General features: G+C 37.5%; 2 protein-coding genes and 1 long non-coding RNA gene across 3 annotated transcripts; 1 reads left to right on the top strand and 2 right to left on the bottom strand.

Moving 5' to 3' along the window:
• Positions 1-1,557: 1,557 nt before the first annotated feature.
• LOC148733690 (uncharacterized) lies at positions 1,558-4,019 on the bottom strand. Its single transcript, XR_016000472.1, has 2 exons — positions 2,923-4,019; positions 1,558-2,461 (listed from the first exon to the last, which is right to left on the bottom strand). It is a non-coding gene; the product is annotated as an uncharacterized LOC148733690 (long non-coding RNA).
• Positions 4,020-4,061: 42 nt separating this feature from the next.
• LOC148733689 (uncharacterized) lies at positions 4,062-5,798 on the top strand. Its single transcript, XM_088758190.1, has 2 exons — positions 4,062-4,279; positions 4,518-5,798. Exons 1-2 carry the CDS (start codon positions 4,166-4,168, stop codon positions 5,553-5,555), a joined length of 1,152 nt encoding a protein of 383 aa, XP_088614316.1. The 5' UTR covers positions 4,062-4,165; the 3' UTR covers positions 5,556-5,798.
• On the bottom strand, positions 5,594-9,706 carry LOC148733688 (uncharacterized). The gene is made up of 3 exons (XM_088758189.1): positions 9,257-9,706; positions 7,459-9,100; positions 5,594-7,039 (listed from the first exon to the last, which is right to left on the bottom strand). The coding sequence occupies exons 1-3, from the start codon at positions 9,564-9,566 to the stop codon at positions 6,268-6,270; spliced, it is 2,724 nt and encodes a 907-aa protein (XP_088614315.1). The 5' UTR covers positions 9,567-9,706; the 3' UTR covers positions 5,594-6,267.
• Positions 9,707-10,701: the final 995 nt, after the last annotated feature.

Below are 10,701 nucleotides of genomic sequence, written 5' to 3'. Positions count from 1 at the left end.
CTTGATGTTGTTCTTTCTTCAAAAAAGTTATGAGATATATTATCAAGACCCCTGATTGTAAGAACCCCTGACTGTAAGACCCCTGATTGTAAGAACCCCTGACTGCAAGACCCCTGATTGTAAGAACCCCTGACTGTAAGACCCTTGATTGTAAGAACCCCTGATTATAAGACCCCTAAATGTAAGGCAATCCCTGAGTGGAAGGCTTTGATCTGGTTGTAAAGTATGAATTTGAAGCTCGAACATAAATCAGAAATTTACAACTCTTTTATGATCTGTATTAAGACCCTTGAAGATGTGAATCAAACATAAAACCCTGAAAGTATGGTAGACATTTTAGGACCAATGGGTTGAATACAATCACTTTTGATGTATTTGTTCAGAGGTCAAGGTTTAGGGTTAACAATAGTTCAAAATGTATATGAAAATGTTGCATATTCGAATCCATTGTTTGTAATATTGAAAAGCACAGAAACCCATTTGGGATCATAACTATCGTAGTTATTCAAAGTTGGAATCACCTGAAACCACCTGAAACCACCTGAAACCACCTGAAACCCCCATGGAAACCATCTGAAACTACCTGAAACCACTCAAGAAGCCATCTAAGGCCACGTGAATTAAACATTATCGCAAATCGGTATCTTAATTTTCAGCATGACGCAAAGCTTCTGTATTGCTAATTTACTCTACTTTACGTCTATTTTTATCTTTTATCTCACTGTCCCTGACAATGAAATTAGTTTCAGTTTCGCGACACATTCCAAGATCTCGTTTGATAACAAAGGGAAGAGAGATAAATCTTGTAATTACACACTGTGTACACGTTTTTCGAGCTGCGCGGTCTGCGGTCTGCGTTTTTGAGGTCTGTGTTAACGAGACACCTGAGTTGCTTTGTACGGTTGTACCAAAAATGATTTCATATAGTAGAAGTACTTTAACGTTAAAATAGATATTCCGAGATCTCGTCTGATAACATCAACGACAAAAGAGAGATAGATAAATCTGGTAATTACACACCGTATACACAAAGGAAAACTGATTGCGCACACGTCGACTGACTCAAAAGGCACACACATAACCTATGCAAGACTGGTACGGCTCGACAGTGGAGGGTCGTAACTGCGATATGTTCAATAAAAATTCAACTCCAATGTTTACATAGCAGTTTCGCTTACGCATTCCGTGATCTCGTTTGACAACAAAGGGAAGAGAGATAAATCTGGTAATTACACACTGTGTGGACCTTTTTCGAGGCGTGGCTATTCGAGGTGTGCGGTTTGCGGTGTGCGGTTTGCGGTCTGCGGTCTGCGTTCATGTCTGCGTGCTTTCATGTAATTTTCAGGTAATTTCAGATGGTTTCAGGTGGTTTCATTGGTGGTTTCAGATGGTTTCAGATGGTTTCAGATGGTTTCAGGTGGTTTCAGGTGATTCCAACTTTTAGTAAATACCTCATAACTATTGTCAGTAGCAAACCTGCTCATTCCCACAGTCTATCAGGCAAAAGGCAAAGAGATTAGAATAAACCTAGTAAGTAATTAAAAGGGTCATTGCAAATAAGTTTCCAAAGTTTATTTGAAATTTATTAAAAAAAATTACAGATATTGAATACACTTTGCCTCGTGCTAAACCTGGACCTTATTCACTTTGATTATATTTGTATTGACAGCATTAAAATACATGCAAATAAACAAACTATTAATAATATATCTCATCACGTTTTTTGAAGAAAGGAAGGGAAATGAAGTTTAACTTGGATAAAACACTCATCTACCACTTGCATTACAACTAAGTTTGTTTGAAAAATTTATACATGCAATATAAACAAAAAGAGTTTGATGTTTTCTACAGGTTAATATTGAGGTGATGACACTCAATATAGGCATAGTGCCTACTTCCTAACAACCTATGAGCCACTCATTCTTTAAGACACTCAACAAACTCCTTACATCTGAAATTCATGTCATTAGAAATAAGAAAGAGGTAAATAGTTAATACTTTAAAAAAAAATGTGTGAATTACAATATGGGTGTTGAATAAATATTTCATTAAAAAGAAGTACAAGGGTTAATCACAATCTAAAATTGACAACTTCTTTAGCATATTTTCCACTATAATAAAATTTCCACTCTTTGAAATTATAGGGGTACCATGAGAGACCTTAATGATGGATTAAAAATTTGCTTCTATTCTTCGTAGTATATATGTATTTATTGATTCTGGAGAATTAAGTTCCTAGTTTTTACATCAATTATGGATAAAAAGCTCTCTCTGTCTATGTGATGTATAGACTTTATCAACAAGTATTTCTGAGTTTAGCACATTTGCAGTTATTTACAATACACATAATTTCCACTCCTCTCCAACCAGATTTAATTACATGTATTTGGCTGATTTAAAATTTGGTAAAATCAAATAAGGCTGAGGAGTTAACCAAACACTAAATTTGGCCTGTCCTATACTATGGATGTAACATTAACGAGTATAAATTAAAATGAAACAAAGATAGCTTTAAATTCAATCATGTCAGGGAGGTATGAATTAGCTTAGTGTATTGCCAATTAATCCAGCCAAATCATCATGCTCACGTTCTGGAGACAAATCTTACTTATTAAATTTGATGCAAAAATTTTGTTAGACTTTTGACATCATCTCAATATTTGTTTTCAATTTTTTTAACATTTCGTAGAGGGATGCAGTCTCATTATAGAATTGCATAATTCAATAAAAACTTGCATTTTGATGGTTCATAAAGCAAGGGATTTAGCGTGGAATTGTGAGTGGAAAACGAGGCTCAGTGATACTGTTTTGCATCATTTGTTTTGCACTCAGGATAAAAAAAGTATATCATTGCTGTTTTCTTTACTTCTTATAAACTTTTATTCATCCATATGATTCGAGAAAAAGCCATACTTGACTCACCAATTCCACATCAAATTGCATGCCAAAAACTGATATTGCACAAATTGCAAATTCCCTCATCAGGTAATTAATTTTCCTATGGTAGCACTTTCTAAAGTTGAGGAGTGAAGAAATTCAATTCAATTCAAATAGTATTACAAGCTTCAATTGAAATAGTGTTACAACTTTAGGATGAAATTTCTTTAATCCTCAACAATTTCGGGTACTAGCATCTCTAATTTCATTGTTGCATGTGTTGTGTTTTGAGGCATTTTATTGGCAAGCCTCACCATCTTGCCTTCTGACAGTTTCACCACAGGCACTATGTAAATTCTTGCCTTGTCACCAGCTTTCCTCAAGGTACAACTGTTGATAAACGAGATAAATGCCGTTACATGACAATGAAATAAGTGTATGAAACGTTCCTAATGACATAGTCTGTCAATTAACTGCCTTGAATACAGGGTATTTAAGTAATTACATTCATTCCTAACAAGCCACCTTGAACAAACCAGGGCACAAATCCACACCCATCCCTTAGCACAAAAGTGCTCTTTACTTATTTCTCCCAATTCTGAGCATATTTTCGGGAAAATCAGTGCTCCTCGCCTCAATTTATGTCTACAGTTTTATTTCTTGCACATACCTTAACCACTATCTAATACTGTGAAGTTTAATTCATAGTGGGGCTCCCACGCGCACGAAGCGCGCTTGGGGCAGACCCCCATACCCATGGAATAATTATGGTTAACCTCTTTTCGTTTTGTTTTTCACGTGCCTGACCGAGCATACGTGCCTTCAACTTCCACAGGTAGGGTAGGGGAGACTATCAAAACGAAGGGAGGGGTGTCTCAGGCGAGTTCTGGCAAATGCACTTCTTTTATGTTATCATTAATATTACAAACTTGGGAGCTCCGCTTTTAGGCTTGGCTAAATCTATATATTACTATTAAATGGATCGGGAGTAAGAGAATGTGTAATCTCAAGTCTAATTTTGCTCTGCTTACCAGGCAATTATCTAACAACATGTTACCCTTTTTGAGAGACAAAAATGAAATGTATGTGTAAATATGGCACTAAGGTCAGTCAGGGGCCCTCTCCCTCCCCTAAGTCTCCTAATGTATCTGATGTTCTTCAACTATATCATAGTTAATCGAGGGGATTGGTTATGAAAGCCGGCGAACTTCAAAGGACCGGCCTATTGTTTGGGTTTTGAGGTTGAGATGCACCGTCACGTGACATTGACCGTGCATCTAAAAACAACATGGCGGACGCGTGTGATGACATGTTCTTCTTTGGAGACGATTTAGAGGCAATTTTAGGAGTTTTAGAAGAAGAAGAAGACCTTGATGAGCACTTCAGAGAAGCAGCTGCTGATGTAAGCTATAGAATCTGTTTTAATAGTTAAAATATAGCCTAAAAACGTCAAAAAGGAAGATTGAACATGAAGGTCGAACAGACTAGCTTTCGACATCATGCTTTCGATCAATCACTCTTATTTCGGGCTCTATTTATAAACCATTTCTTGCCTAAACGTTATTTTATCAGCTGTTGATTTAAAGATGATTTATGAACCTAAGTAGTGTGTGATGTTGATCGTGAATTTGGTTTTGCAGGTTCACCCACTGAGCGTCACTTGCCCTCATTGTCCAAAGAAATGCAAGAGTAAGAGCGGACTGAAACGTCACATCACTGTTAAACACAAAGATAAAACAGAAGAAACAGAAGAAACTGAGACAGACAAACCAGAAAATCGAGATCTATTAACTGTGGAAACGTATACAAGCATCGTTGGCAATGCTAAAGTGAAACTTAGAGACAGCAAAATTTATCCAAAGGTAAACAGAGACGAGATATGGTCCTACAACTGCAACATTCTACAATCTTCGACACCTAAATTTTCTGAAATTCAGGGGCTTTATATTCAATTGGCAAAGTCTGGAAATGCAGAGAGGTTTTATGCAGCCTTTTACGCTAGCATAGTCTTGCATGCTTCGAGCCATTTTGTAGGATTATCAAGAAACTCTGCTACATTACTTTGTTCAAAAGTGGCCGACTGCCTTTTAACACATAGCAAAGAAAAAGCAGAAACTCACACATGTGAACCATTGACGAAATTATCTGATAAAGAGAAGTCAGGGTTACAGTATATTGGAGGTTATGTACTACATAAGCTACATAACAAGCACAAACAAGCAAGTAAAACACTAGAAAATGACCACGCAATCTCACTGATAATGGCTGGGAAATGGGACAATCCTATTGGTGAAGATCAGAGATTGACTACAACATTGAATCGAGGTGGACTGTGGAAGATCACAAGAAATGCTCAGTCTGTTTTTGAAAGAACTGAACACTATTTCAGGGAAGCTACACGTAAAACCAGTCTGAAAAACATTCCTTTAGCTAATATTATTTCAAGATCAATGCATGATGTAACTGTTGTCGCATCTCACTCTGCCATGTTAGCCGACTCTGAAGTTGAGATTAGTAGCCATGTTGCCAAAGATGTTCTCCACAATATTATTAGTTTGTATGTTAGAGTTCGTTCTTTTTCATTTGTGAAGGACGTTATTCAAAAACACAAAATTAGATTGAAACAACTGAAATCAAAAGCTCTTCGCAAGGACATCAATAGGTCATCAACAGACTAATTACTGTAATATTCTTTAAATTCCCAAAACAAATAGACTTTTTTGTAAATTTAATGTTCCTGTTTTATTTAAAAAATATCATAATAAGTTTGACTGACGCTGTGCCTAGAATATGTATTTCAGGAATTATGCTACAAATATTCAAGTAGAAATACAAAGGAGGCAAATGTTTGAAAGTCAGTCCTTATGTATTATATTATTAAAACTTATATTAAATTATTAAAGCACAATTGTTAAAACCAATGATGTTTTTGAGTTGAATACATTGATATGAAAATGATATGGAATATATCAGACTGTTTACAGATAAGTAAGAAACCTTTCCCAACAATAAATGGGAACAATTAATCCTATTGATTTATGAAACACCAAATAAAACAGTGTTATGATATAATGCTATTTACAAATTTACAAAAAACCTGATAGAGTGAGCACACTTGAACAATGAAAGAAAATATTTTTAGGGGATAATCAAAACAAGGGATTAGTCTCTAAGATAACTATTAATCCAAAATCCTCACAGAATAAGTATGCTCACTCTAATGTATTATTTTAAAATTACAAGATCACTCACTATATATTTATGAATAACCCTATGATACAAAACAAGAAATTGATACTTTTTATATTTTCCTAAGTTTTAAGCTATGTTTTAAGTTAGATACACACTCATTTGGAGATACACAGGTTATAATAGTCAGCAATGTCAGCATTATTTAGTTTTCTTCCTTTTTGGGACAGGGTCATCTGAGACATTAACCCATGCCTTGTTTTTGTCTTTCCTGCCTCGGGTATTACCAGACTGACAGGTGACAACGCGTTGCACTCTGATGGTGTTATTGTTGTAACCAAATTGACGCATATCTGGGTTGTCACTTCTCCTACCAAGCTTCCTCTGGTTCCCAAAATACTCCTCAAGGGGATCTTGGCAAAAGCGCTCAGTGAGCACATATTCCATCCCTTCATTAAGTAGAAACTTTGTAGCCTCTACAACTGAATGAACTGTGATTTTCAAGCCTTCGTAGGTTTGCCAAGAGAGAAACATCTTGCTCCTTGCATTGTTGGTGTACTCACCAGGACGATTGGCCACACTCTCTCTCCAATTTCTCAAATAACCAAGGAAATCATTGGTTAACCAGGCAAACCGTTGATCATTCACTGATGAATATGGCTTGAGAAATGGCTTTCTTTTACGCACATGCTCATGTTGGTTGCGAACATTCAGACAATCAAAGAAGTTGTCCATCATTTCGCACAATTTAGATGTGGCGATGGTGTCGGGAGGACCAAATGACTTAAGAACATTTGCCACTGAAGCACTGAGGATCTGGACAGCAAGGTTGACTCTCATTGTAGAGTAAGCACTGAGCTTAATATGGTCATAAGTTAACCGAGGAAGCAGCTTTAGGCCATTGTCAAGGTCTTGATGAAACAGCTGGATAAAATGCTGCCAGAGGATATAGTGGCCATCATTCCACATGTACCTACAGAATAAGACATTGGTTATTACTATCAATCACTAAATCAAACTACTTCCTTATCGTAGTTTACACCTAAATCATTATATGAATTCTGTAAATGTAATGTTGTTTTGAATAACTAAGGAAATGTAAATCCACCCAAGTTTTCAAGGGAGTTCCCAATCACAACCCCCCTCCTTACGTAAAAATCTTATTGTTTGTAACCATAGTAACCATGTTAGCTAATGTTATCTAGTCAAAATACCAATAATTCTAGCTTGACTATATTATTTCACCTCTTACTAAAAGCAAGGGAAAAGTTTGACTCTGTTGTCAATTATATGAATAAATCATACAATTTCTAACATGGATGCATTGAAAGTGCAAATTTTATTCTGTGAAATTATATCTCTACAATAATAGTTTCAAATATATCGACTTACCGAGTACATGTACCATGACCAGAGCTGTAGACACAATTTCTTGTAGTCTTAATGAGATGGGGAGCATCAGAACAAAAATATATGAACCTGTCGGGTGCATAGAGGTTCACAGTGCGATAGCACACATCAGTTCCAGCATTACCATCAAGAGCTTTGTGCATTCTGTACAATGCTCGGTTGGGTGACGCTCCATCTGATGTACTTGCAATCACCCAAAGATTACAAGCTAACTCAAGCACACATACTGCTTGCCAAAACAATGGCATAAGCTGATAAGATGTAATCCCATCGGTGGCAAAATAGGCTAAGCTGAACTTCAACTCAGTACAGAGACCTCTGATGTAAAAGACCATAGCATGGCTTGCAATCTTGTCAGCTTTTTCAAGTGTTCCAAAGTTTATATCAGGATCTCCCAGGTCAAGGAAACCAGTTAGTTCCCCAGATACTTTGTCAAATACCAGATTTGACAAAATTTTCATTTCGTCAAAAAGGAGCACAATGTATCGTTGCACATCGAAGTAGCTGTTTGTAAGAACATTCAACTCCTCAAGTACTTCCTCTTGAATGCCAGCTTTGGGTCGTATACAATTTCTATAGTCCTTCAATGTGCGTTGGCTCGGCAGTACAAGGATGTTACTTTTCCTGAGCTCTTCATAGCATGCTGGGGACTTGGTAGCAAGTGACAAGCAGTATCGAATGATCATAGGATGGTATCGGACACCAGTTTTACTCTTTGTCATCAATTTCTTTTGCTGCTGCCAGAACAGATCCATGAATGGAGTGATATTTTCATTGGATGTCCCCAATATACTTGTAATGTCATTGCTTAACTGGTTGTCTACTTCTACACTTGACTTTTCTATCTCTGATTTCATTTCTTCAAGTTTTCGTTCTAGTTCTGCACACTTAAGCCTCTGTGTTTTTAGGGTTAGCTTTATTCTCTCTGGTGTTGTGTGAGAGACTGGAGCAAACAAATGAGCAGGCTTTGCAAGCTTTCTTTGCTTTGCTTTCTGATCCACCTCTGACTTGTGAGAGTATTTGTAGCAAACACAGCACTGCTCACCATGCTCCACCAAAACTTCACAGTCCCGTGTTCTCCAATATTCCAGCTGTGGGAATATCTCAGAATCATCTCTGAATAACGGATCCACTGACTTCGGTATAATGTGGTGTACGATATCGGATGACAGTTCAAATGGTCTCACTCCAGGGCAAATCAAGAGAACATCAATTCTCTTGATAAGTTCAGAGACTGTGATGTTCATAACGGATCGCAAGGTTTCAAGATGAATCGCATGATCATCTGGCAGAAACCATCCAAACACAGACACAGAAAAACCAAGACTATCATCGATGGTGAGCTGAATCTTTGGTAACACAAGCAGAGAACTCTTCTTTGTCAATACAATTCGATCGATTGCTGCCTCTAAGATCCACTCACTTAGAATTTTCAAAGATTTCACTCGTTTTACTAGATCTTTAAAGTCACTGTAGCATTTTTTAGGGGCCACTTCTGGGATTTCGTTGACTGCGCTTCGAGGTGGACGCACATTTACTGGTGTTGTGAAGCTACGCTTCGGCATGTTTACTGTTGGCAAGGCACCAAACTTCGGTTTCTTTTTCTGCATCTTTTCAGATTGAACTAGAGTAGAAACAATCACAAACAAACAGAATCAGAATATAACGTTTGAAGTTTATCAAAGCTCAAGTTAATTGATAAGCTATGCACCTAAGCACCGCGCAGATTATGTCTAGGATCGCGTGTAGGTAAACTTATAAGATTGCATTTAATACTTACAAATCTCAATATCCTCGGGCCTAAAATGGTTTTCGCACGTAAAGACACGATCATTGTCGATCTGGCGCTTGAAATCTTTGTCTACAACGCGTGTTTTGGTCAATTCGTTTAGCCAAAGTTCTCGCCATTTCTTGTATTCAGCATTGCGAGGGGCAGGAAGTTTCCAGATGCCGATTCCTTTCGTTTTGCGGGACGAGCCGCAACCAAAAACAGAGCAGTTATCTCCGGGCATTCCTTCTTCATTTATAGATACATACAAGCAGTATTTAAGAAGGAATAGTAATATTACAGACGTAAAACGTGCAGTCATCAGTACAAACGCTCACATGTTAGACGCCATCTTGAATCTATGTGATGCACGGTCACGCTAGGTTGAACTCGAAAAACCAAAACAATAAGCTATCCCTTTGAAGTTCGCCGGCTTTCATAACCAGTCCCCTCGATTAACTATGACTATATCAAGGTTCTCAAGTCGTTGATAATAAACTCATAAAGACTGAAAGTTTCTAAAGAAACTGTTTGGGGCTGCGTCGGTGGGGGTAATGAAATATTTTGAATATATCAACAAAGTTGAATGGTAAATTGGCCACCATTACGATTATAGAAGCCGACGTTTCGAGCATTAGCCCTTCCTCGGAGTGAATAGAGGAATTGTGGGTTGTGTGTGCTTTTGAAGGCAGAAAAAGGAGCTACATGATTGGTGGGAACATGGCAACGAGAAAAACACGAATAAATCAGTGGAATGAAAAGCGTTCGTTGATACCTGTGAGATTTAGACTGCCGGTTTGAAAGATGAGCTTTTGTTCAAGAGTTTTCTGGCTTTCCGGGCTACCTAAGTGTAAAGAAAGACCACAGATTGCCATGTGTTGCTTAGAATGATTAGGTAAAAGCAACGTAATCGTAACGGTGGCCAATTTACCATTTCAACTTTGTTGATATATTCAGATAATAAACTCAACCTCTTTTAATTAAAATAACTGCAGTTCCTGAAGTTTAAATTTAGGATGTGTCAATTTTTTTCATTCGATTAATCACATTTGATACTGGTTATACTAGAATTAACTTAAAATCTTCTAGGGATAAGAGCAAGACATTAAAGTCCCTTTCTTGCTGCTTGCAAACAAACAACGTTTGGAGCCCATTTCTCTTGGTGTACGAAGATCGTTCTGAGAAAGTGTGTGGACAAAACGTGGCCTACCCTATGGCCTACCCTATGGCCTACCCTGTGGCCTACCCTATGGCCTACCCTGTGGCCTACCCTATGGCCTACCTATGGCCTACCGGTGGTCAGATCTTTAAAAGGATAGCATTGCTGGAAACCTTTCAACGTTTTCCAGAGTACTGTCTTACCAACGAATTTCTTCTGTTGTTTTGGGGGCCACACTCCTATCCAAATTTCTTAACCTTCTGATAGAATAACGAAATCGAGGAACAGAAGCCGGTTA

The sequence above is a fragment of the Stylophora pistillata genome, chromosome 4 (assembly GCF_964205215.1).
Source record: "Stylophora pistillata chromosome 4, jaStyPist1.2, whole genome shotgun sequence".
Classification (NCBI taxonomy): Eukaryota; Metazoa; Cnidaria; class Anthozoa; order Scleractinia; family Pocilloporidae; genus Stylophora; species Stylophora pistillata.
This window is presented reverse-complemented; position numbering and strand designations above follow the sequence as displayed.

What these genes read in the sequence shown, in the direction of transcription:
- LOC148733689 (XM_088758190.1), top strand. Translation starts at nt 4,166, where the DNA reads ATGGCGGACGCGTGTGATGACATGTTCTTCTTTGGAGACGATTTAGAG. An exon ending in TCAGAGAAGCAGCTGCTGAT is followed by an intron (nt 4,280 to 4,517) that starts GTAAGCTATAGA and finishes TTGGTTTTGCAG; the next exon opens with GTTCACCCACTGAGCGTCAC.
- LOC148733688 (XM_088758189.1), bottom strand. Translation starts at nt 9,566, where the DNA reads ATGACTGCACGTTTTACGTCTGTAATATTACTATTCCTTCTTAAATAC. An exon ending in GCCCGAGGATATTGAGATTT is followed by an intron (nt 9,101 to 9,256) that starts GTAAGTATTAAA and finishes TTTCTACTCTAG; the next exon opens with TTCAATCTGAAAAGATGCAG. An exon ending in GGTCATGGTACATGTACTCG is followed by an intron (nt 7,040 to 7,458) that starts GTAAGTCGATAT and finishes CTTATTCTGTAG; the next exon opens with GTACATGTGGAATGATGGCC.